This window comes from Procambarus clarkii, chromosome 89 (assembly GCF_040958095.1).
Source record: "Procambarus clarkii isolate CNS0578487 chromosome 89, FALCON_Pclarkii_2.0, whole genome shotgun sequence".
NCBI classification, from domain to species: Eukaryota; Metazoa; Arthropoda; class Malacostraca; order Decapoda; family Cambaridae; genus Procambarus; species Procambarus clarkii.
In genome coordinates this window covers 6,739,413-6,764,915 of record NC_091238.1, presented here as the reverse complement: position 1 = coordinate 6,764,915, position 25,503 = coordinate 6,739,413, and the positions used below count along the sequence as shown (strand labels likewise).

The 25,503-nt window shown below is 49.6% G+C and overlaps 2 protein-coding genes across 2 annotated transcripts in view; one reads left to right on the top strand and one right to left on the bottom strand.

Annotated features, from left to right (window-relative positions):
- The window catches only part of kst (spectrin beta chain, non-erythrocytic 5 kst), a 242,070-nt gene that overhangs the window by 55,399 nt on the left and 161,168 nt on the right, over positions 1–25,503 (top strand). The gene's annotated exons all lie outside the window — the stretch shown is intronic.
- On the bottom strand, positions 10,267–10,761 carry LOC123773287 (mucin-1-like). The gene has a single exon (XM_045766897.2). The coding sequence runs from the start codon at positions 10,759–10,761 to the stop codon at positions 10,267–10,269; it is 495 nt and encodes a 164-aa protein (XP_045622853.2).

The following is a 25,503-nucleotide window of genomic DNA, read 5'->3' as shown; positions in this document are numbered from 1 at the left end:
ATGTTGAACAACCGCGGACCTCTGATGTTAATACAGTGTTCTCTGATTGTGCCCATGGCACTTCAGGGGGATGGGTCGCACGCGTACTGAGAGTAGACAGCTGTAAGAAAAGGTTGTGAGGTTTACCTAGTGTTTGTTCCAAGGATCAACGTCCCCGCGGCCCGGTTTCGGACCAGGCCTTGTTTGGTCAACCAGGTTGTTAGCAGCAGCAGCAGCTGCTCGTAGCCTGACGTATGAATCACAGCCCGGTTGATCAGGTATCCTTTAAAATAGCGAGGTAGGCAGTAGATAGCTAATGGTTTGGCTTTTCGTGACATTAGGTAATTCTTTAATTAAAAATTGAAGTGTGGCGTCGTGTGACATTTGAACTTGTCTGGTGTTTGTTGACTGTTGTGGGGAGTCTACCCCACCAGTGGACCACTAGCAGGGTAGACTCCTCTCCCCACCCACTGTCCCTGGTGGTGAGTCTACCCCACCAGTGGACCACTGTTGTCTCTGGTGGTGAGTCTACCCCACCAGTGGACCACTAGCAGGGTAGACTCTCCTCCCCACCCACTGTCCCTGGTGGGGAGTCTACCCCACCAGTGGACCACTGTTGTCCCTGGTGGGGAGTCTACCCCACCAGTGGACCACTGTTGTCCCTGGTGGGGAGTCTACCCCACCAGTGGACCACTGGTGTCTCTGGTGGTGAGTCTACCCCACCAGTGGACCACTAGCAGGGTAGACTCCCCTCCCCACCCACTGTCCCTGGTGGGGAGTCTACCCCACCAGTGGACCACTAGCAGGGTAGACTCCCCTCCCCACCCACTGTCCCTGGTGGGGAGTCTACCCCACCAGTGGACCACTAGCAGGGTAGACTCCCCTCCCCACCCACTGTCCCTGGTGGGGAGTCTATCCCACCAGTGGACCACTGGACCTGGCTCACTGGTATAGAGGAGACAACATGGTTTCCGGCGGCAGTGTGCAGGAAATGAGCCTAATTTAGCGTAGATTAGAGTTGTTGTTTTGGAAGATTGTTAGTTTCGTGGGCCGGGGGGGGGGGCGGACTTCTTGCTTAAGCTGGCAGACCTTGCTTCCGGCCGCTGACTGCCTTCCTGCTGGCTTCCCTCCCCCCCCCCCCTTCCCCAACCTTCCCTCCCCTGCCCTCCCCTGCCCTCCCCTCCATCTTTTCCCCTCTATCGTGTAACTAACTAAAATCCGCATTGGGATGTAATTCATAAGTTATGGAGCGTAGCGTCTAACAGTGTGGTCAGAGACTGGGCCGCGGGGACATTGATCCTTTTTTTGTTTAATAATAATAATAATATCATCATTAACAACACATTTAGGTACATCTGCATTTGTGCAGCTACCCTAGATGAAGGGGGGAGTACAGTGTCATAAAAAGTAGCTACGTAATGCTGGTTTTTAATCTCTCATCACACAGGATGGTTTAGTGATACAGAGGCATGTGATCGGTAGTCTGCACTGGCAGACTCCGTGTGTAATGAGGATGTCTTCAAGAACACGAGAGTGAATAAAGTAATTGCAAAGCTCCAGGTACCTCATGCCAACGGGTCTGAAAGGTCTAATAACTGGGCATTCAGTGATGTAGTGTGGGAGATCATGCCACAGTTTCTGCTCTGAGTTTGCACCTGGAGTGCTCAGGATTGGGAGATCCGTCACCTGTAGCCACCTGCCACAGGTAACGGTAACCCAACCTGATCCTGGCAACTACTGTGTCGCACAGTCTGGTCCACGTTTTTGTGCTGCCCATAAATATAGGTTTCAGATCTGAACAAATCATAGTTTTTTATACTGGTGTTTTCAGGTCGTTGGGAGTCAGTAATTTCTCTATCAGACCTGAGTGTTTGGAACAATATAGTTTTGACAGCAGAGATGGGGATACCTAGATCTAATTCAACTTCATCTTTGTTACACACCAATTTGGCTGTAATATCTGTCATTACGATGGGTTATATTTGTGTGTGATGGTATTCATAAAAAGGAGATTCAAAACCCTTTACTCTGTGCAGCGATTAGGTCATTTATAATTGGTAGTTCGAGGCTCTTGCTGTCGATCTGTCGATCTTCAAGCAACCGAAGTTTTCGATATCTTGAGGTTATCTTGAGATGATTTCGGGGCTTTTAATGTCCCCGCGGCCCGGTCCTCGACCAGGCCTCCACCCCCAGGAAGCTGCCCGTGACAGCTGACTAACACCCAGGTACCTATTTTACTGCTAGGTAACAGGGGCATAGGGTGAAAGAAACTCTGCCCATTGTTTCTCGCCGGCGCCTGGGATCGAACCCAGGACCACAGGATCACAAGTTCAGCGTGCTGTCCGCTCGGCCGACCTGCTCCCCTAATCGCTTCACAGAGTAAAGGGATTGTTTGAAGAGCAGACTTTGAATCACAAGATAGTATTCCTCCTCCTGTTTGTACTGGTAACTAGGTGTAGTACCGCTAGTTCTGCTTGTATGGAGGTCAGCCAGTTGTTTAACCTGACACTGACAGTCTGTGTGCAAATATTATTTCTATAAAACCTACATGCTGCTGCTGCAGTCCGTCCAGTAGAAGATTGGACTGAGCCGTCGGTGTAGACACAGTGCTCGTGAGATCTTCAATTTTCGATGGAGGAGACAATTGTTTAAAGTGTGACAGGTTTGAGAAGATCAAGATTCTCATTACCATTGATCCCTTGAACCAGGTCAAGGTGGGTAAGGGAAGGGAGACTCCCTGCTTCAACTACCTGAGAAGGAATTATCAGGGGAAAGCACCAAACCATTACGACTATATAGTACTGAGAAGGGGTCAGGATAAGGATTGGGAACGGGACGAGGGGGGGGGGGAAGGAATTTTGCTCAACAACTTAGACGGTCGGGGATTGAACGCCGACCTGCATGAAGCGAGATCGTCGCTCTACCGTCCAGCCATCGGGAGGGTTTTGTCGGTATTAATGAGAATTGATAGCCTAATGCTATTGTTTATTATAAAAATGACAGAGTCCATTGACATAATTGATAGGCAAAAATCCAAGCAGCAATAATTGTTTATTTGTGCGACATGGTTTGTATTTTTCAACATAGACCTTCCTCATCGTTCTTGAGATATAGCGGGACCTTGGAGGTGTTGTGTGAGAGATATAGCGGGACCTTGGAGGTGTTGTGTGAGAGATATAGCGGGACCTTGGAGGTGTTGTGTGATGCTTCTTCCTCGCCCGTAGACCACACGCCGACGCCTTCCAGTTGGCAGTTTTATAATATGTCTTATGAGTCGTGTGGTTTGAACATATTTAGAGCTACTGAGCCTATTTTCTCGAGGTATTGATTACGTTTGCATTTTCTAGCTGCTCTTCCAGCTTATTTCTCAGAGATCTTAGTTTACTAAATCCTAGTTAAGCTACTTGAATTCTTCCTTCCTGGGTGTTCTTGAGAGTATCTTGAGATGATTTCGCGGCATTAGTGTCCCCGCGGCCCGGTCCTCGACCAGGCCTCCACCCCCAGGAAGCAGCCCGTGACAGCTGACTAACACCCAGGTACTTATTTTACTGCTAGGTAACAGGGGCATAGGGTGAAAGAAACTTTGCCCATTGTTTCTCGCCGGCGCCTGGGATCGAACCCAGGACCACAGGATCACAAGTACAGTGTGCTGTCTGCTCGGCCGACCGGCGTGTAACAAAAAGAAGGCGTGGTCGAGGACCGGGCCGCGGGAACGCTAAGCCTCGAAATCATCTCAAGATACTCTCAAGAAGGGTCAAGGGCGAGGCGGAGATGTCTTCACTTACCTTGTCACGGTGTAGCTCAGGTGTCTCATAATCCCAGAAGTTACGAAATGTCTCAATAACAACTCATGGAAACATTTCTCTCGAAACTTAATTATATTTATTTATTTCTAGTGAAATTCTTTTAAATATTTCTCCAGGTACTTTAAGTCGGTAAATCTTTGGTGAAACTCATTCCTTAACTCAGAAATGTTAATGTTTTTCTGCGGTGGTGTCAGCATGAGACTCGGGAATGTTATGCTGGCATTTCAATGTTGAAAGTTTAACATTGCTCTCTGCTAGTTGCCTTTCTAAAAGCTGGAGTTTCATTTCAAAGCCGCTATTTCCGCCATAAAAACCTGGCAAATATACAACATCGTTGCATCTTTGTGTTCAGGTAATGATACAAGTTTTGCGAGGTTCGCCATGACAGCTACATGTGGAACCCATTCCTTACCTTTGGTTTCATGCCTATCGTTTCTTTCCCATAAAAATGCGTCTTTGATCAGGAAGTTTATTGGAGCACTTGAGTACAGCTTCACCACGGGTCATTGTGGTCGAGCAGGCCAGGTGGGTTCTCACTCTCCTCCCAAGAACGGTTGTGAGGTGCCTGTAGTCAGAACTTGATCTTGTGGAGTTCACAGTCCTTATCACCACATCAGTCACATTAGAAATTGATATTGTTTTAATAACAATGTTATGGACAGTGTCAAATGGGTTACGTCCACAGCTTGTAGTTTCTTCCTTTAATTAAGTAGGCACAGCAGCTTTTCTGCCCGTCATTCGTGGAGCTCTGACCTGTTGCTAGACCTAAAGGTTTGGTCCTAAACACCAACTGAACTAACTCATCGGTCCCCACTATTGCTTGTGTTCCTAGCATCACTTGCACAAACTCTTCTCTTACCTGCATACGTTGATAAGCACCGCGTGTGTAAACATTGTCAGTTGAGCTGTATTGGTTACAGCTGTACTTTCATTACTTACAATAGATAAGGCAGTTAAGGTCTCTACTTATTCAGAGTAAGTTTAAAACTTGTCCGGTGGTGTAGTTGAACCATCAATAACGTATAGCTAAAGGACTTAACATTCACAAACATCTCCGCTACGAGACCCACAAACACCACCTTTGAATGGACACAATAGGATAAAACAGTAATTTGGTAATACATGTGCTGTGTGCTTTTAACTTACACGGAGTTAATTGGGCATTCAAAATGGGGTTGAAATAGCAAGTGGGTCGCGGGCCACATTCAGAAGGTTGAGAGGCCGCGTGCGGCTCGCATGCGGCCCGTGTCAGCGTGTTTAACTCTCCTGCTCTAGCTCTTCATGCTCCCACTTAGTATATTCTACCTATGGCGTTTGACTAGTTTTTCTGTTCACCTTTACTGAGGTTTGAGTTCTTTGGCGTATGTGACGTGTGTGATGGTGTGTCGGGCTCTTCGCCGTCAAGCTTCTTATTGAGACTGAGGTAGTGAAGCCCCTCCCCCTCATAACATCCCCCCCCCACAGGAGGGTCCGGTACAGGTGTTGCACATGTTGACACATCAATGGGGAGGTGAAGGTAGGTGACTGTGTACCATTGATAAGACGGTGCCGCTCTTGGGTGACTCATCGTCACGAGTCATTGACGGAACCTCACGCCATCTGGTATTGACCTGACCCTCCCCCTCCCTCCCTTCCCCCCTTACCTTAGGGGTTATAGAGGTAAACTATAATAATCATAAGTTAAGTTAATGTTGACACAACATTGAATTGACGTTCCCAGTTATACAAATATTAAAGAGCAACTTTGACTCAACGTCGACCTTATAACCGCTCTTGGGGTATTGTGCTTACTGGGTTACTCGACCACTTGTCCCTAGCTCTGGTTAAGCAGACACATCTAACGTTTGTGGGGCCCCTTCCTATCTGCGCCCCTGGGGGTGTGGCGTCACTTGTACCCCCGTGGGCACTGGGGCCAGCCAGGTGAGGGAAGATTGAGGTGGCGAGAGGTAAGGTGGTGGTGAGGTGTGTGTCGTCCCTGGCAGGCTGGGGTGGGGGAGGTGGTGGGGGTTCTTGCCTGGATCTGGGTCAGTAAGTGTTCCCCCCCCCCCCCCCACACACCACTGGACCTGGCGCTAGCTGGGCCAGGCGGGACCACTGGGCCAGAGGAAGGCCCTGCGCGGTCTCCCTGCCGTGTCTGCGGCCAGTTTCCAATACCATTCACTTCTTGCATTTACTCTCGGCATTACTCGCCTACTAGTTATTGTGTGGGTTGAGCTTCAGCTCTCTGGTCTCGCCTCTTTATTCAGCTGGTGGGCAGGTTCCTGGGCATATTTAACGCGAATTGTGAATACATTTAAAGTATAATATAGTGTATTACAAAGGTATTCACAATTCGAGTTTAATTTGCTGGGGAACCTGTCCACCAGCTGAGTGGATGAGACTGGTGGATGCCTACGACTAGTGTGTGTTCATTCAGCCTTAACAGTGTTTCTCAGTCCGCGTTCTTGCCTCTCTCGAGAAGTTTGTATATGGTGATGGTTCCTCCAGCGACGTGGGAAAAGCACCGCTCCTGTGTCGGGTAAGCTACGGGCTCACCATAGCCCGTGCTACTTGCCCCTCTCCTGTGCCAGGTAAGCTACGGGCTCACCATAGCCCGTGCGACTTACCCCGCTCCTGTGCCAGGTAAGCTACGGGCTCACCATAGCCCGTGCTACTTGGAACTTGTTCCGAGTAGCTGAATCAATAACAGCAGCAGAGCCGTGGTTTAATTTGTAGAGTCGGTAGTTAAGAAGTCTGGTGGCAGACCTCTGCACTTTCTCTCAGTTGGGTGTGCGGGATTTTTTTTTTTTTTTTTTTACCCCGAGTTTAATTTGTAGTTAATGTCTGGTAAAAGTGGGTTCCATGATAGACAGTTACAGAATTTGGGTCGACATTTGTGAAGGGTGGGTGCCGCGCTTGGCAAGTTGGATATTATAGTTGTCGCTCGGTGGGATACGAACCTGGTTAAGTTGGTTTAGCTAGTAAACATATTGGCCGGGTCCTGGTATTCTTGGCCCGACTTCTGGGGCTCCCGGTCGGCCTCTGGGGCGACTGCTTAATTCGTTTTCTTCGAAGAAAACGAATTTGATTTATTGTAAATTGTATTGGATACTAGGGTGTTTTATGCGTATACGTAACGTAACCTTCGCCTAACGTAAGCATGGATAGGGAGTAGATAATAGCCTAAATTACGTAGTGGTGTTGAAGTGATTACCTCTTGATTCTTCGTATCTGAGGACAGGTTGGTATGCGAGCATGAGACAACGTTCTGAGAAACATTGAGGTGCGGTATGTCTAGACCTGTTGCATAGTCGTCAGGTGTTGCATACCTGTCTTAGTGGCATCAGTCACTCTGACCTATCAATGGCACGGGTCAGGTCCGGTCTATGGCTGGAATACTGCTGCACACTGACAACCCCTTTCAAAGCTGGAGAGCCTTTATTGCTAGAATCCACTCAGTAAAACATCAACATTACTGGGATCGACTGAAATGACTAAATCTGTATTCTCTAAATCTGGAGGCAGCGTGGGGGTTGATTTTTTTTATTTGATTGTTGCCGCCGAATGCGGCTAGTTTATTGTGCACCCCATACTCATCCTGTGAGCGGTAGCGCAAAAAGCATTACAGAGGGCACAAAAGGTCTTTATCAGACCTCATCTTAGATTATTACATAAACAATTTCTTCTATCCTTCACACCTTATAGTTACAATGTCAGCTAGTTACAGAGAAAGTGCTATTGGGGGGAGGCAGGGTGGGGGTGAGACATCAATGGGAGGCAGGGTGGGGGTGAGACGTCAATGGGAGGCAGGGTGGAGGTGAGACGTCAATGGAAAGGAAGGGGGTGAGGCAGTGGTGGATGGAAGACGGAGGTAGGGAGGGCGGTGTGGGCGCAGCATAGTAAACAGCCGCCATAGAGGGGAACTACTGTATAAAATCCATGGGCCACACATTAGGGTGGCGGGTTGGTATAGAGCCGTGGCGCCGCCGCCAGGAGTGTAGGCACTGGTGGAGGCACTCGGGCCACAGGGGGGGGGGGGGGGTGGAGCACCTGGCGGAAGGGGGAAGGAAAGACGGGGATGGGATGAGGGCCATTAGGCTGCCGTAACGAGCAGTACACGGGTTCAGGACGGGGGGCCTCCGTCACTCATGTGGGGCCACTCCTCGGCCAAATGCCTTTTAGATGTAGTTGTTAACGAGGATAGTGTGATTTAAGTTTTTAAATTTAAATTTTGCCCCGAGGGGCGAGTTTATTGGGCAGCGCCACTCGTCCTGTGAGTGGACACACCGCCATAGTGAGAGTATTGGGCAGCGCCACTCGTCCTGTGAGTGGACACACCGCCATAGTGACAGTATTGGGCAGCGCCACTCATCCTGTGAGTGGACACACCGCCATAGTGACAGTATTGGGCAGCGCCACTCATCCTGTGAGTGGACACACCGCCATAGTGACAGTATTGGGCAGTGCCACTCATCCTGTGAGTGGACACACCGCCATAGTGACAGTATTGGGCAGCGCCACTCGTCCTGTGAGTGGACACACCGCCATAGTGACAGTATTGGGCAGCGCCACTCATCCTGTGAGTGGACACACCGCCATAGTGACAGTATTGGGCAGCGCCACTCGTCCTGTGAGTGGACACACCGCCATAGTGACAGTATTGGGCAGCGCCACTCGTCCTGTGAGTGGACACACCGCCATAGTGACAGTATTGGGCAGCGCCACTCATCCTGTGAGTGGACACACCGCCATAGTGACAGTATTGGGCAGCGCCACTCGTCCTGTGAGTGGACACACCGCCATAGTGACAGTATTGGGCAGCGCCACTCATCCTGTGAGTGGACACACCGCCATAGTGACAGTATTGGGCAGCGCCACTCGTCCTGTGAGTGGACACACCGCCATAGTGACAGTATTGGGCAGCGCCACTCATCCTGTGAGTGGACACACCGCCATAGTGACAGTATTGGGCAGCGCCACTCATCCTGTGAGTGGACACACCGCCATAGTGACAGTATTGGGCAGCGCCACTCGTCCTGTGAGTGGACACACCGCCATAGTGACAGTATTGGGCAGCGCCACTCGTCCTGTGAGTGGACACACCGCCATAGTGACAGTATTGGGCAGCGCCACTCATCCTGTGAGTGGACACACCGCCATAGTGACAGTATTGGGCAGCGCCACTCATCCTGTGAGTGGACACACCGCCATAGTGACAGTATTGGGCAGTGCCACTCATCCTGTGAGTGGACACACCGCCATAGTGACAGTATTGGGCAGCGCCACTCGTCCTGTGAGTGGACACACCGCCATAGTGACAGTATTGGGCAGCGCCACTCATCCTGTGAGTGGACACACCGCCATAGTGACAGTATTGGGCAGCGCCACTCGTCCTGTGAGTGGACACACCGCCATAGTGACAGTATTGGGCAGCGCCACTCGTCCTGTGAGTGGACACACCGCCATAGTGACAGTATTGGGCAGCGCCACTCGTCCTGTGAGTGGACACACCGCCATAGCAGCATGTACAACACTTCCCAATAGGAAGAAAACCCGCTGGGTTGTTCATCCCGGTGTGATGTGGCGTTACCGGCGGCCGGCGTAGTGCGGCTCCTGGCCCTCCGCACCGTCAAGTATCAGGCCAAGCATCCTTGGTAAGTGAGGAAGTATCTTTGGTTTTGAGAAGTATCTTTGAAAGTGAGTATCTTTTTATTTTCCAGCAGCTTGCGTACACTGCCCGTCGCTAATGCCTCCACAGAGTTGCCGCTGGACATGCCTGGCTCTTCGCCCGGCTCGGGCAGTGGAAAAACCCGCGAAACCAACTACTGTACAGGTAAACGCAAGCAAAATGGGAACCAGCGTGAACATTTTGGAGTGATTTGATAGTGCAAATTCTCTCGCAAGTCAAGCCTGGCCTCGGGCCGGGCTTGGGGAGTAGAAGAGCTCCCAGAACCCCATCAACCAACCAGGTATCAACATCTACCCTGTATTGGTTCCGGGAATGCTTGTCTCCACGGCCCGGTCTCTGACCCCCCAGGCCTCCTGGTTGGTGTTACGGTCAACCAGACCATTGTGGCAATGGGTCGCTATTAAGCCAAATAGTTCTGTTAATTGTGCTAATTTGTTGATTTTTAAAGCTCATTTTTGTAGTGATTGTAAACAACTTTAGCTGCAGTGGGGGATTTACATCTTGGGGGACATGAGTGATTGAAGTAATTTGCTTCTCATTTGAAACCAATTTAATCCAATTCCAAGTTATGAATTGCTTAGGTGCGTGCGTGCAAGAGTGAGGGAGAGCGCGCTACCCTTATCGACAGGAAAGGTAGCATAAAGTTAGGCTTACAAGGATGTGGCGTGTGTGTGGAGGGACTCCAGGTACATCATACAATAAAGGTACATTGTACCTGGATTGTACCTTGATGAGGTACAATCCGCTAGTGTGGGGCTGGAGCACAAGGGTCCCGCTCGACTGCCGTTGGTGGTGTAGCCGTCCCCGCCGCCGTCAGGGGAGGGGTGGCCGGGGTCGGGCCGCCGCCGCCGTCGGGGGAGGTGGAGCCGTGGTCGGGCCGCCGCCGCCGTCGGGGGAGGTGGCCGGGGTCGGGCCGCCGCCGCCGTCGGGGGAGGTGGGGCCGTGGTCGGGCCGTCGTCGGGGGAGGTGGCCGGGGTCGGGCCGCCGCCATCGTCGGGGGAGGTGGCCGGGGTCGGGCCGCCGCCGCCGTCGGGGGAGGTGGGGCCGTGGTCGGGCCGCCGCCGCCGTCGGGGGAGGTGGGGCCGTGGTCGGGCCGCCGCCGTCGTCGGGGGAGGTGGCCGGGGTCGGGCCGCCGCCGTCGTCGGGGGAGGTGGCCGGGGTCGGGCCGCCGCCGCCGTCAGGGGAGGTGGCCGGGGTCGGGCCGCCGCCGCCGTCAGGGGAGGTGGCCGGGGTCGGGCCGCCGCCGTCGTCAGGGGAGGTGGCCGGGGTCGGGTTCTTCATTAATCCTGGCCAGATTACTACCCGCATATTTTGATAATTAACTTGTTTAAGCAGAGCCGCCAAGAGAGAGCAATAATTACCAAATAAATATTATATGATAAAACCAAGTGTTTGGGTAATATATACGCCAGTGGTATTGTGGTGGGTGAAGGGTTAAAGGTAAGAGGTTGTATGCTGGGTTATGTTGGGTGTTATAAAGCCAGGAGTAGGCGGGACTCCCACATACTCCTGTCTTAAAGATGGCGAGTGGCGGCGCTACAGAGAGCTCTCTTCACCTGAGGTAATGGGGGAGTTGCTTCCTGCAATCTCTAGTCGCTGATAAGTGGTCGTGTTTAAGAAACAATTAGAAAAGTTGGTGAAATAAGTGCTGGAACACCCGGGCTGTAATGGCCGGTGGGTTCTTTACGAGTTATCAGGAGACAAGCCCGACTCTTGGTCGGGCTTGGAGTCGAAGTCCTCTTGGAACTTACTCCGCCCAAGTCCAGGAAGGACCATTGGGTACTAATATAAATGAAGGAACTAAGCCAGAGTGACTGTATAGCACTGCACGGATAAGATAGCGTAATAAGAGCTGGGGGTTATCTTGAGATGATTTCGGGGCTTTAGTGTCCGCGCGGCCCGGTCCTCGACCAGGCCTCCACCCCCAGGAAGCAGCCCGTGACAGCTGGCTAACACCCAGCATGTGTGTGCACTTTTTGGAAGGACGGGCACCCAACCACTTAAACATCAAGGCTCGAACGTCTACCATGCAAGAAGCGTGGCCATCAAAATACCGACCGGTATTAAAGGTTGCAATTGGTATTAAAGTTCTGCAATGTGTGTGACTGTCAATCACGGGTCGTTACATCTTGGCGTATATTGATAATAATACATCATACCAAACATACATACTAACGTTGTTGTCTTTTCCCAGGTATGTTGAACACGGCTGCCAGTCCATCACCTGAGTTTTCAAGTTGAGGTAAGAATAGTCAACAGGCTTAGCAGAGTGTGGAATAATGAGGGATAAGAACCAAACAGCCGGAAACCCTCCGGAGACTAGCATCAGTATAAGGCTCCATTTGGAATGGGAGGTAGTCAAGCAATGTTTACTGCTGCACACCGGTTGTGGTGGTGCCTGGGGGTGCCACCAGTGGTGGCCAGGCTCGGCTTGTGATTACTAATGCACCCCCGACAGGTGACGGGGACCACCAGCCACGGGGCGAGATGCCCGACAGGTAACATCCCAGGTGCACTAACCACCACATGTGTGTGTGTCACAGGTGTGTGTGTGTGGGGGGGGGGGGGGACACTTTCCCTGTGGCAACTTGTGCCGGCGCGAGGCCCACTGGGGTGCTGTGTGGGGGGGGGGGCCGCCCTGCCACCTCTTCTCCCTGGAGTTCTTGTAATATAGTTTTCATATTTTAAATGATCATTCATTATATACAGGCTGCACACTACAATGTACTTTTTAGGCATTTCTTGAAAGGTTTACAGGAATGTGTTTAGCGAGAGAATTGGGAGAGCAGAAGAATGTGTAGCGAGGATCCACGGGTAATGTTTTCCACCTGTGTGGCGGAGCAGGTGTGGCGGGCCTTATTAACCCTGGTGTGCTGACCTTGGCTGTACGTGAGGCTACCCTCGGGCACTGCTCTACTCTCTTCATTCACTAGTTCCCTCTCTGCCAGGCACGGGAGACATCTCCCGTCACGCAGGGTGCAGTCGCACCTCCACAGATCTCCAGTATCAGCTAATGATACTGGTAATGGCTCAAAAGGGCCACCACTTACGGGCTATTCATGCCCGTGCCACCTTTGGGGTGGCTTAATCTTCATCAATCTCTGCCAGGGAGGATAGGCTGCAGCAACAGCATCTTGTTTAAGATTCGCTACTTGGAACAAAAAGTTCCAAGTCTTTTTGACTTGGAACTGTACGAGCACTGTACGACCTGGAACAAAAAGTTGCAAGTAGCACGGGCTATGGTGAGCCCGTAGTGAACTTTCCTGGCACAGGAGCGGGGCTGTAACTTGTTAGCAGCAGGAGGAGCATGACGGCTCAGGGGTCGTAGCAACCCGGCCTCCTAATACAGCGTCGCATTTTGACGTACACTTTACCCAAGGCCAAAAATGGTCGTACTAAAAAATGGCAGCGGCTGGCGAAATTGACATACTGTCCCGTTTTCTGTTTTGGGTCCTCTGGTAGGTCCTACCAGAGGACCCAAAACAGAAAACGGGACAGTATGTCAATTTCGCCAGCCGCTGCCATTTTTTAGTACGACCATTTTAATAAGGTTAGGTTACTTCAGTAAGACGGTTTCGTGACGTTGGGAAACCTTAGGAGCACGGGCTGGGTCGCGGCGCTAATAATGGGTCAGATGGTTCTCACTATATTAATATTTTCGTCGGTGTAGCCTTGGGAGAAGGGAGCCGGTCGGCCGAGCGGACAGCACACTGGACTTGTGATCCTGTAGTCCTGGGTTCGATCCCGGGCGCCGGCGAGAAACAATGGGCAGAGTTTCCTTCACCCTATGCCCCTGTTACCTAGCAGTAAAATAAGTACCTGGGAGTTAGTCAGCTGTCACGGGCTGCTTCCTGGGGGTGGAGGCCTGGTCGAGGACCGGGCCGCAGGGACACTAAAGCCCAGAAATCATCTCAAGATAACCTCTCAAGATTGGGTATTATTTTGGTTCCGGGATAAATGAATTACCGTGAAGATTGTAGGTGGCGTGGTGGTGTACTCGCCTACTTGTGCTTGCGGGGGTTGAGCTCTGGCTCTTTGGTTCCGTCTCTCAACCGTCAATCAACTGGTGTACAGGTTCCTGAGCGTACTGGGCTCTATCATATCTACATTTGGTATGACGTGTGACCTGTCACGCCAGGTGTGTGACACCTCTGGCGTGGTGGTGTGTCACACACTGTGACCTGACAGATGTGTGGAGCCTGGGTGTGTGTGGGGGGGGGGGGGGGCTGGCCTCCACACCCAACATATTTACGCGTGCACAAATTGCTTTCATAAAAACGTGTTTATAGGTGTACGACCTTGAACACCCTTGTTGTTGTGCATCGTGTCGAGTGTGTGCGCGGGCGTGACCTTGTGGGTGTCGACGATGTGCACGGGCGTTATAGGGACACTAAATAGGGACACTGTGTTGTACATGCTGCTATGGCGGTGTGTCCACTCACGGTATGAGTGGCGCTGCCCAATACTGTCACTATGGCGGTGTGTCCACTCACGGTATGAGTGGCGCTGCCCAATACTGTCACTATGGCGGTGTGTCCAACCACGGTATGAGTGGCGCTGCCCAATACTGTCACTATGGCGGTGTGTCCACTCACGGTATGAGTGGCGCTGCCCAATATTGTCACTATGGCGGTGTGTCCACTCACGGTATGAGTGGCGCTGCCCAATACTGTCACTATGGCGGTGTGTCCACTCACGGTATGAGTGGCGCTGCCTAATACTGTCACTATGGCGGTGTGTCCACTCACGGTATGAGTGGCGCTGCCCAATACTGTCACTATGGCGGTGTGTCCACTCACGGTATGAGTGGCGCTGCCTAATAAACTCGCCCCTCGGGGCAAAATTTAGATGAAATTGAGGGAGTTGTTAGTAAATGATTAACAGGAACCAGAGACAGACACGGGAATACCTGGAATGGGTTCTGGGAGTTTTTCAACTCTGGAGGAAAATAAAGCAAGATGTCGAGGCTGATAGCGGCTTTCAATGATCTTTCCTGCGAAGACAAATTGAAGTGTCAGTCTGCACTCTTGAGTGGCGCAGGACAAGGGATGTGATAGAGGTTTTCAAGTGGTTACGGGGATATAAACAGTGCCGCTCCAAGCAACACCCTGTTGGATATTATCGTAAGACACCTGCCACAGGTCGAGCTTGCAGAGTAGGTAACTTCCAGAACTCCAGGTATACTGTAGGTTGTGAAGCTCTCAGAACAGCTCACAACCCACACAATCTGGTAAAACCTAGAGAAATTTCGTTTAAGGAGGGATATAGGCAAGTCCTGGTTTGGTAATTGAGGTGAATGGGCTCCCAACTAGTATTATCGAGACAGTTTTAACAGGTTTCAAGAATCAATTGGTACATTGGTGAAGAGGTGCAGATTTAATGGGACTCACCTACTGTGTGTTCTAATCTAATGTTCTTTCTTGCGGATCGGATTTTGCATTGTCGATGTCTTTACGTGTGTGATGTTGTTAGAGTTCTCTCTGAGTACCTGTTGCAGCTCTGCTTTTCAAAGGGGGTATTTTGCACATCCTGCCATGCCTTCTGGTCTCATATGGTGTTATTTCTGTGTGCAGGTTTGGGACCAGCCCCTCTAATATTTTCCACGTGTAAATTATTATGCATCTCTCCCGCCTGCGCTCAAGAGAATACAGATTTAGGCATTTCAGTCGGTCCAATAGTTTAGATGCTTTACTGAGTGGATTCTAGCAGTAAAGGTTCTCTGCACGCTCTCCAGGTCAGCAATTTCTCCAGATTTGAAAGGTGCTGTCACTGTGCAGCAGTACGCCACACTAGATAGGTATCGTCATAATAAGTACAAACATGTACAAGTACCAAGTACCAAAGTATCATCGGTATAGCATCTCTAGTGTGAAAAGTTCTTGTTATCCAACCTGTCATTTTTCTTGCAGTTGTGACGGCTACTTTATTGTGTTCTTTAAAGGTAAGGTCTTCCGACATGAGTACACCCAGATCCTTTACATTGCCTTTTCGTTCTGTTATGATTTGGCTGAGTTTTGTACGTGGTTTCCGTTTTTATATTTTCATTTTTTTCCGTAGCGCATGAGCTGGAACTTATCTTCGTTAAACACTACGCTAGACACGGTAGGGGTGCGTGCCTGCACACATGAGTGCAGGTGTGTCCAAGACGTCAACAACAACTCTGCAAACCTGCAACAAACATGAGTTGTGCCGAAACATATCACTTAATCGCACCTCTCCCCCCTCCCCCCCCCCCCTCCCCCCCCCCCTCCCCCCCCCCCCCTCCCCCCCCCGACACTATCAACCAAAATTAGTTGTAAATTTATAATTAAACTTAGACCACTGAGCTAAACTTTTAACTATTAAAGATAAATATTGAAGATAAATCAATCAGCAAGGGTGAAGTCTACGAGGGTTGGGTGAGGTGTATACTAGTTCTGTGCCAGTGTAGGGCCAGACTTCACCTTCCACAGGTGAAGCCTGGCCCCAGGTTTTACTTGGGAGAAGTCAGCCTTGGGGCGCAGAACTCCCTGACCTTCCCCCTCCTCCTCCCTTACGTATGCTACAGGTATTGTCACTAGTGTTACACACACCTACAGCGTGCCTCTAGGTGTAGCAAGTGTCCAGAACTGGTGTGGGTGAGCAGGGAGCAGCCGCCTCTGTCTCACCATGTATAATGACCACACCACACACTAGAATGTGTTTACGGGCTCACCATAGCCCGTGCTACATGGACACTCCGTTCTGAATAGCTAAATCTTTAACAACAACAACACTAGAATGTGAAGGGACGACGACGTTTCGGTCCGTCTTGGACCATTCTCAATCGACTTGAGAATGGTCCAGGACGGACCGAAACATCGTCGTCCCTTCACATTCTGGTGTGTGGTCTGGTCATCATACTTCAGCCACGTTATTGTGACTCATCGCCTGCTCACCATGTATACTAACAAGGTGCCGCCTTGACCATACGAGTCATAAATACTCATACTCCGCCCAAGTAAAACAGAAAAAAGTAACACTCAGTGGGCCAGCCAGAGGCTTAGGGCCCGCGCAGGAATATCCCTGCTAAAAAGAAAAGGTGTCGCCGGCGTGTCAGTACCGGAACGATAGCCACCACTCGCCAGTCTAACACACTCGACTCCACTTACTAGTGCAACTAATCATCTAGTATTTACGCAACTTACGAAACCTGTACATCTTTCCTTACTCCTGGAAAGGATTTGGGAATAATGATGTCTGACGACCTAACGTTTAGGGAGCATAAGTAAGCAAATGTTGAGTCGGGCTGAAAAATGATAGGATGGTTTAAGAGAACTTTCAAGTCCAGAGATCCCATCACAATGGTTGTACTATACAAATCACTTGTACTGTCCCATCTTGAGTACTGCTCAGTACTCACTTCCCCCTTCAGAGCTGGGGAGACTGCTGAAATAGAGGGAATACAGAGAACATGTACGGCACGCATAGACGCGATAAAGCACCTAAATTATTGGGATCGTCTCAAAGCTCTCCAAATGTACTCACTAGAAAGGAGACGAGAGAGATACCAAATAATATACACGTGGAAAATACTGGAGGGTCAGGTCCCAAATCTACACAGTAAAATAACAACGTACTGGAGTGAACGATATGGAAGAAAATGCAGAATAGAACCAGTGAAGAGCAGAGGTGCCATAGGCACAATCAGTGAACACTGTATAAACATCAGAGGTCCGCGGTTGTTCAACGTCCTCCCAGCAAGCATAAGAAATATTGCCGGAACAACCGTGGACATCTTCAAGAGAAAACTATCTAGTTTTCTTCAAGGAGTGCCGGACCAACCGGGCTGTGGTGGTATGTGGGCCTGCGGGCCGCTCCAAGCAACAGCCTGGTGGACCAAACACTCTCAAGTCAAGTCTGGCCTCGGGCCGGGCTTGGAGTAGAACAACTCCCAGAACTCCATCAACCAGGTACCAAACAGCATCCCAGGGGCGCCCCGGTGAGGGGAGGATGAAGAACACAAGAGGTATACAAGAGCAGGATGAGGGCCAGGTGGTGGGTGAGGGAGGTGCAGGGGAGGGGCGTGACAGAAGCCATACAGCACAACATTCCGCACATGTCCCACCTGCTCCATCACCAACTTCCTCCACCGTCCGGCCCACCTCTACACCGGTCACCCGCATGATTTAGTTTGATATTCGTAGTGTAAATATTGACTCCCTAGACTTGATAAGTTATTGTATAGTTTTATTAAACAGTAGTTTAATTTTATTAGCAGTCTCCGTGGTGTAGTGGTAAGACACTCGCCTGGCGTTCTGCGAGCGCTATGTCATGGGTTCGTATCCTGGCCGGGGAGGATTTACTGGGCACAATTCCTTAACTGTAGCCTCTGTTTAACGCAACAGTAAAATGTGTACTTGGATGAAAAAACGATTCTTCGCGGCAGGGGATCGTATTCCAGGGACCATAGGATTAAGGACTTGCCCGAAACGCTACGCGTACTAGTGGCTCTACAAGAATGTAACAACTCTTGTATATATCTTCAAAAAAAAAAAAAAAGTAAATAAGATGAAGAAAAAAAGTTGTAATCAACAGATGTGGGCCGCCTAGACTTTACACACGCACTATACTGAGGGTAAACTTGGTTTACCCTCAGGTGCCATACAAGAGGTGGTGAGGGCAACACAAGGGCTACACAAGCACCACACCTCCCAGTCAGGGGGTGAAATACACCTGAGGGAAGATACTACAAATGTTGTAACTGAAAATACACACTATCTGCGTCAGGTTTGACTTGTGATACCTGGATCCGTCATAGGTTTAACGCTGATGCTACGTTGGTTTAACGTTACTAGAGGATGTTGGGCGGTGGGAGGTTGCATCCATGCCGCCAGAGTGAGTGACAGCAGCGGAAGGAACTATTAACGTGTCGGGGATATTACCTCTAGTGTTACCTGTGGCCTTTTGTGTGGGGATCCCCTGCCCCCCCCCCCCCCCCCGGGTCATCATTCTGGGGTGTGTGTCCTGGCAGCCTCCACCCGTCACCACCTGCACCCCGCCTCTATAACCATCCCTTGTTTAATGTACCCACTCTCCACCAGAGATACCAAATAATATACACGTGGAAAATACTGGAGGACCAGGTCCTAAATCTGCACAGTAAAATAACAACGTACTGCAGTGAACGATATGGAAGAAAATGCAGAATAGAACCAGTGAAGAGGAGAGGTGTCATAGGCACAGAGAACACTGTATGAACATAAGAGGTCCGCGGTTGTTCAACATCCTCCCAGCGACTATAAGAAATATTGCCGGTAGGTCTATTGTTTACATTAGGTGAGAGGGGGGGACGGGAGGGGGCCTTAGTGTGCGGGTCAGGTGGCTGGTGTTGCTCCCTTCCTGCGCTGGTTGGTCTCTACTCCCATTGTTCCTCTCTCCTGATGGCTCCAGGCTAATGGTGTGTGTTGAGTGGTGGCCCCTTGTTGATACCTCACCTCTCCCTCCCTCAATGGTGCCCTCCGCTCTCCCTCCCTTCCCGCGAGCGGTCTAACTTCACCCAAATTTTCTGGATGACACATCTGTGGTAGGCGACTGTAATAGGCAGCTCGAGGTGGGCCACCTTGCCTCTCCTCTTAACAGAATGGCGTCCCACTGTGACTGCCAGCGACTCCTCAGCGACGAAGGGTATTGATGAGATGTTTTAGTTCAGATATAACACGCAGTGCAGTCTACCCAGCCCCGCTCCTGTGCCAGGTAAGTTCACTACGGGCTCACCATAGCCCGTGCTATTTGGAACTTGTTCAGAGTCGCTGAATCAATAAGAACAACAACGTTCAGATATGAAGGGAACGCGAGCACAGTGGTATTAGTGTTGGAATCAGGTTTGAGATGAAAGAAATTTCGTTTAGCTTGAGAATAGTGATAAAATGTGAAGAGTAACCAAGGCGAGAGAGAGATTTGTAAATAAAGGAAATTTCAGAACCAAGAAACGGAGGCCACTGATGCGTAGTGCACGGAGGGAGAGAGAGAGAGACGAGAACACTTAACAGAGGATGGTAGGAAAAGAAGTGAATGTACATTGACGTCCAAGTACCTGCTTGATGAGGTTCTGGGACTACTTCTACTCCCCAAGTCTAGGTGAAAGTTCTCATACTGTTTAGGCCGTAAAGGCCCATGTTTAGTGTGTCAATATTACGGCGCTTTTATTTGTATAAATCCACAAGGGCTGTGACGAGGATTCGAACCTGCGTCCGGGAGCATCCCAGACACTGCCTTAATAATTTGATGCATCACGTTAGTGTAATCTGTGTGTGTAATCACTAGAACTTTAGCTCGGTAGTTACAGTTGACACTAACCGTAACACGAACATAGCGTCATTTGATCATCGAGGGTGGTTCCGTGAGGCCCGTACTGTCCCGTCTTGTACTTGTACAAAATTGTACTAGTGCAATCCGTACATTTTGGATTCGTGGTGTAATGGTAAACTGTCAAAAGGATTTATATAAATTGTAAGCTGAATCTTTTCAAAATATTTATAAATGTATATATTAAAGGGCATAGGATTGTTTTCAGCAAGAACATTAAGGTAATACCTGTTTGATGGGGTTCTGGGAGCTCTTCTACTCCCCAAGCCCGGCCCGAGGCCAGGCTTGACTTGGGAGAGTTTGGTCCACCAGGCTGTTGCTTGGATTGTCTTGCTTAGTGGTTTGAGGTGTTTATGTATAGACGTTATCGAATGATTGATAGTGGCCACAGGTGCCGGGAGTGGAGCCAACACCTGTACGCACACCTGTATATCTCAATAATTGCCGTTTTCATCAACTGCCCCAGGTGTTGGACTGACCGGGAGTGCTGAACTGGGATGTGGTCGGTCTCGCTCTCTGGACTGCGAGCAGCCGCACGTCTAACAGCCTGGTTGACCAGCCCAGGAGGCCATGGTCGGGGACAGGGCCCGGGGACGTTGAGCCCCGAAATCATCGCAAGGTGCATTTTATAGTTCGAAACAAATGAAGCTAAAAACCAAACAAATATCATAGGTGTATCATAGCGCACACGCATTAGGCCTCAGATATACAACGGTCAAAGTAAGAGGCTTGGAACTGGGGTACCTTGAGGTGCTTCCGGGGCTTAGCGTCCCCGCGGCCCGGTCCTCGACCAGGCCTCCTGGTTGCCGGACTGATCAACCAGGCTGTTGGACGCGGCTGCTCGCAGCCTGACGTATGAGTCACAGCCTGGTTGATCAGGTATCCTTTGGAGGTGCTTATCAAGTTCTCTCTTGAACACTGTGAGGGGTCGGCCAGTTATGCCCCTTATGTGTAGCGGAAGCGTGTTGAACAGTCTCGGACCTCTGATGTTGGTAGAGTTCTCTCTGAGTACCAGTTGCTGAGTACCTGAGTACAATTGGGATTGCCCAATTTTGCAGGGGAATAGTCTGGGGTATGGGACGGACACAGGTGGCGCTGATGGTCGACTATTATAACATTAGAGAAGCTTGCTACAGTGCCGTGCTGCTTGAAGATGAAGGAAACGCCCAGTATATGTATAATTGTATTACAAACACAATTTTTGTATTTAACCAACATCCAATCTCAAGGTACTGTATACAGTGTTCTATTGTATCACTTGAATGGGAGAGGTGTGGGGGGGGGGGGGAGGGGGAGGACAGACAAAAGTGGGCAGAACCAGGTACCCTACAATATATATCTACTAGAGAATGTGGTTGGGGACCAGATGCTTGAGATAACCTTAATTACCCTCTCTCCTCATTAAACTCTGTGGGATTAATGGTGATTTGATCAGGAGTGACATAGAGGGGTGGGGGGGGGGGGTGTTCGCCCAGTGTGTCTTAGAAAGCAGCCACTGCCTCTCTGCCTCTCTCACCATGTGTGTAGAACTTCAATATTCAGCCACGATTCCAGAAATTGAAATTGAAATAAGTTTATTGAGGTAAAATCCACACAAAGGGATGAGGTAGCTCAAGCTATTCTCACCCCGTTCAGTACATCGTGTTAATACATACATAGACACACATCACACTTAGTAATTGAATAACAGATGACGGAATGGTCCAGGACGGACCGAAACGTCGTCGTCCCTTCACCTTCTAGTGTGTGGTCTGGTCAACAATAGATGACGGATTTGCATTCTACTGGTTAGTGATGGAAATAGTGTGTAGGGAAAATGGATAGTGATGTGAGGGGGGAGACAGCACCGGGAGATGGGGTTGGGGTGTTGTGGGTGGGGGGGGGATATTTGGAGGAGGGGAGTGTGTGTATATACTCACATATGTGTCTGCAGAATCGAATATTAGCTCTTGGATCCCGCCTTTCTAGCCGTCGGTTGTTTAAAGTAATGACCCCCTGGTCTACTTCCCTGTCATACCTGGTTTTAAAACTATACCTTGAGGTTGCCTTGAGGTGATTCCGGGGCTCAGCGACCCCGCGGCCCGGTCGTCATCCAGGCCTCCTCGAATAGTGTTTGCTTCTACAATGTGGTTCAGAGCATGTAGGGAAGGGAGGAGACGAAGGTAAGAGGCAGAGAGGAGGGAGGATAATAAAGAGGTGAAGAGAGACAGAGACAGGAGAGGCCTTAATGTCTGGCCGCTACAAAATGTAAATAAGGCTGTCCAAAATTTAAGGAAGATGCATAGGTTTCGTAAACGGTTGTGAAAATGCTTGATGAATCCTGGCCAAAGAGAAATTTAATAATGTATTTAGATTTTTGTTAACAGGTCTTGGAGCACACAGTGAGGGGTTGTAGTGGTGAGTGGCCGTGTGTGTGTGTCAGTGTGGAGGCATGCAGCACCCCCCCCCACAAGGGTGGCAGGCCCCCCCCCCCCCCCCACAGTCCAACAAGTGTTCATACATCATACAGCTGATGTATGTGGCTCTGTGCTACAGGGGGGGGGAGCAGGGATCACATGATCGATTTAATAACGTACACGTTGATGGAGAGGGTGTGGGTATCGGAGTGGGGGGAGGGGGAGGTACCGATCCACTGACATTTAGGTACCGTAGGTCTTTTTCTGAAAAGTTTCTTTATTTTATATGTAGCCTAGAGGGACATTTTAAGCTTTTTTTAACAATTACTCAATAGTATATATTTTGTAATAAGAGTTCTTGTATTTAAACTTGATTCACTTCCCCACCGTCTTTTTCCCTTGTGTAGGATCTTGAGAGGTGAGAGCTTGTTAGTGTTCTCCCTGTGATCTCTGATCACCCTGTGATCTCTCTGATCACCCTGTGATCTCTCTGATCACCCTGTGATGTGTCTGATCACCCTGTGATGTCTCTGATCACCCTGTGATGTCTCTGATCACCCTGTGATGTCTCTGATCACCCTGTGATGTCTCTGATCACCCTGTGATCTCTCTGATCACCCTGTGATCTCTCTGATCACCCTGTGATCTCTCTGATCACCCTGTGATCTCTCTGATCACCCTGTGATCTCTCTGATCACCCTGTGATGTCTCTGATCACCCTGTGATGTCTCTGATCACCCTGTGATGTCTCTGATCACCCTGTGATGTCTCTGATCACCCTGTGATCTCTCTGATCACCCTGTGATCTCTCTGATCACCCTGTGATCTCTCTGATCACCCTGTGATCTCTCTGATCACCCTGTGATCTCTCTGATCACCCTATGATCTCTCTGATCACCCTGTGATCTCTCTGATCACCCTGTGATCTCTCATCACTCCGGCAGCGACAATATTGACGGGGTGCGGCGGCCTGGATAACACATGTGGGTGATTAGTTGACTGCCAAGTCCTTCACTCTGGTTTACCCAACATTGAGTGATTTAGTGCATTTGTTTGTGGATCAACACGGTGGTGTGTGTGTGTGTACTCACATCTTTGTGCCTGCAGGATCCACCTCTAGCTCTTGGACCCCGCTTTTCTAGCCGTTGGTTATCTACTGCAAATGACTCCTGGGCCTATTTCCCTATCATAGCTGCTTTTAAACTTATGAATGGAGTTTGCCTCTACAATCTGCTCCTTTAGGTTATTCCATTTACTCACTACCTTCACGCTTAAAGAAAACTTCTTAGCATCTCTGACACATCAGAGTTTCAAGCTTCCATCTGTGTTCTATTGTTATTCATTGTAAACATTTCCTGTTTCACCTTGTCAGTCCCTTTTAAGTATTTTATACGTCTATATCATGTCCCCCTTCCCCCTACTTTCTAACGTCGTCAGGTTTAGTTCCTTCAGTCTGTCTTCCTACCTCATCCCTCTCAAGCTCTGGGACGAGTTTTGTGGCAAACTTCTCCACCTTTTCGAGCTTCCTTGTGTGCTTTTTTTAAGATGGGAGCTTATGTGTTTTTTTATGGAAACTCCGCCCATTTTATTTCTGCCATCACCGGGGATTGAACTCTGGACCCTAGGATTACGAGTCCAGAGCGCTGTTCACTCGGCTATCAGGCCCTTTATATATGTGAGTGCGCGAGAGAAAATATGAGTGAGAGAAAGAGAGGGATAATGAGAATGAATTATAAGTGGGTGTTTGAGGGCCAGACACCAGGGCTTCAACCACCGCCTTGTTAGTGAGCCCGTCTGAGCGCCCTGGGTGCCGCCTTACCCGCCACTCCCTCCCATCTTGGACTCCTTGTGCTGCGCCTCCCGGGACCCGCCTCCTCCCCACCACTTGACTCGTCCCCTCCACCTTCCCCCGCCCTCTTGTACTTGTACCCATATCTATATTATAATGTCTGAATTCCACCACGTCGTAATCTGGTTGTACAAGCCAGGCTCTCGCTTAATGCGTTGTATTAATGACGGAATCGTCCAGTCCGTGAAAATGATAGTTAATTAATTTATACTAATACGTAATATTAACGTTTTCTGTGCGTTATTCTCGATCAATTAGGTGGGTTGTTTGGTGTGGTGACGCCGGTCAGACTGCGGCCACTGTACCGTCGCTCCTGGGGTCAAGACAGTTTCGTATACCCCTGGCTGTACCTGGACAAGGGTCGAGATTGACACGAATCATTACATATCAGCTGTACCGTGCTCTGTACCGTATGCTAGACGGTATACGATGTGTACTACCCTCATCTCCACCTCTGGCACTGGTTGGCACCTCACCTGCAGGCTTTGCAGCCTACGGGCCGCTGCAAACAGCATTTTGGTTCAAGCAACAACCAAGTGGACCAAATTCTCACAAGTCAAGCCTGGCCTCGGGCCGGGCTTGGGGAGTAGAACAACTCCCAGAACCCCATCAAGCAGGTATCAACCAGGTAAGTTAGCAGAGGGCAAGCCGGGCCCCAAGCCGGGTTCTTGAAGGAGACAAACTCCTGTACACCACTCCAGGTATACTTCTGGGCACGTGTTTGGGTATATGGGCAAATAAGGGGTATGATCTGAGCCTGTGTGTGGTTTGTTAATGGGCCCCACTGACACCTCTCCTGTGTTGGTTATATTTCCTGCATATGATTTATATAGTATAAAAGGTAACGTTAACCCGTCTTAAGATCCAACCCGTTCTCGCACTTGCTTACTGTCATTATTGGCTTATTTAAGAAGTGCTTATGTGACATACTAATTGATTGTGGATATTTTAGTTTACCTTGAAAAGTTTCATAGAAAACACCGACCTTACCTAACCCTCTTAGTATGTTAAGATAAGCATCTTATTGCTTCTTAATTACAATTATTACTTAACCTATACCGTTGATAGGTTAAGTAATAATTATAATTAAGAAGCAATAAGATGATTATCTTAACATACTAAGAAGGTTAGGTGAGGTCGGTGTTTTCTATTAAGTTTTTCAAGGTAAACTAAAATATCCACAATCAATTAGTATGTCACATAAGCACTTATTAAATAAGCCAATAATGACTATAAGCAAGTGCGAGAACGGGTTGCAAGATCGGGTCATGAAATTTACAAATATGGTGTACAATGTGTATTGACGAGAGCCTTCCTTCCTTCCCCAGGTATGTGCTATGGAGCACGTGGCCCGCGGCTCCCTGAGGCAGCGCCTGGTGGGGTGACACCAGAGTAAGTCATGCTATGGTAACAACCTGTTGCACCTCACCACACTCAACACACACTTGGCCCTCACGCGCACACTTGTCGTGTTTACCA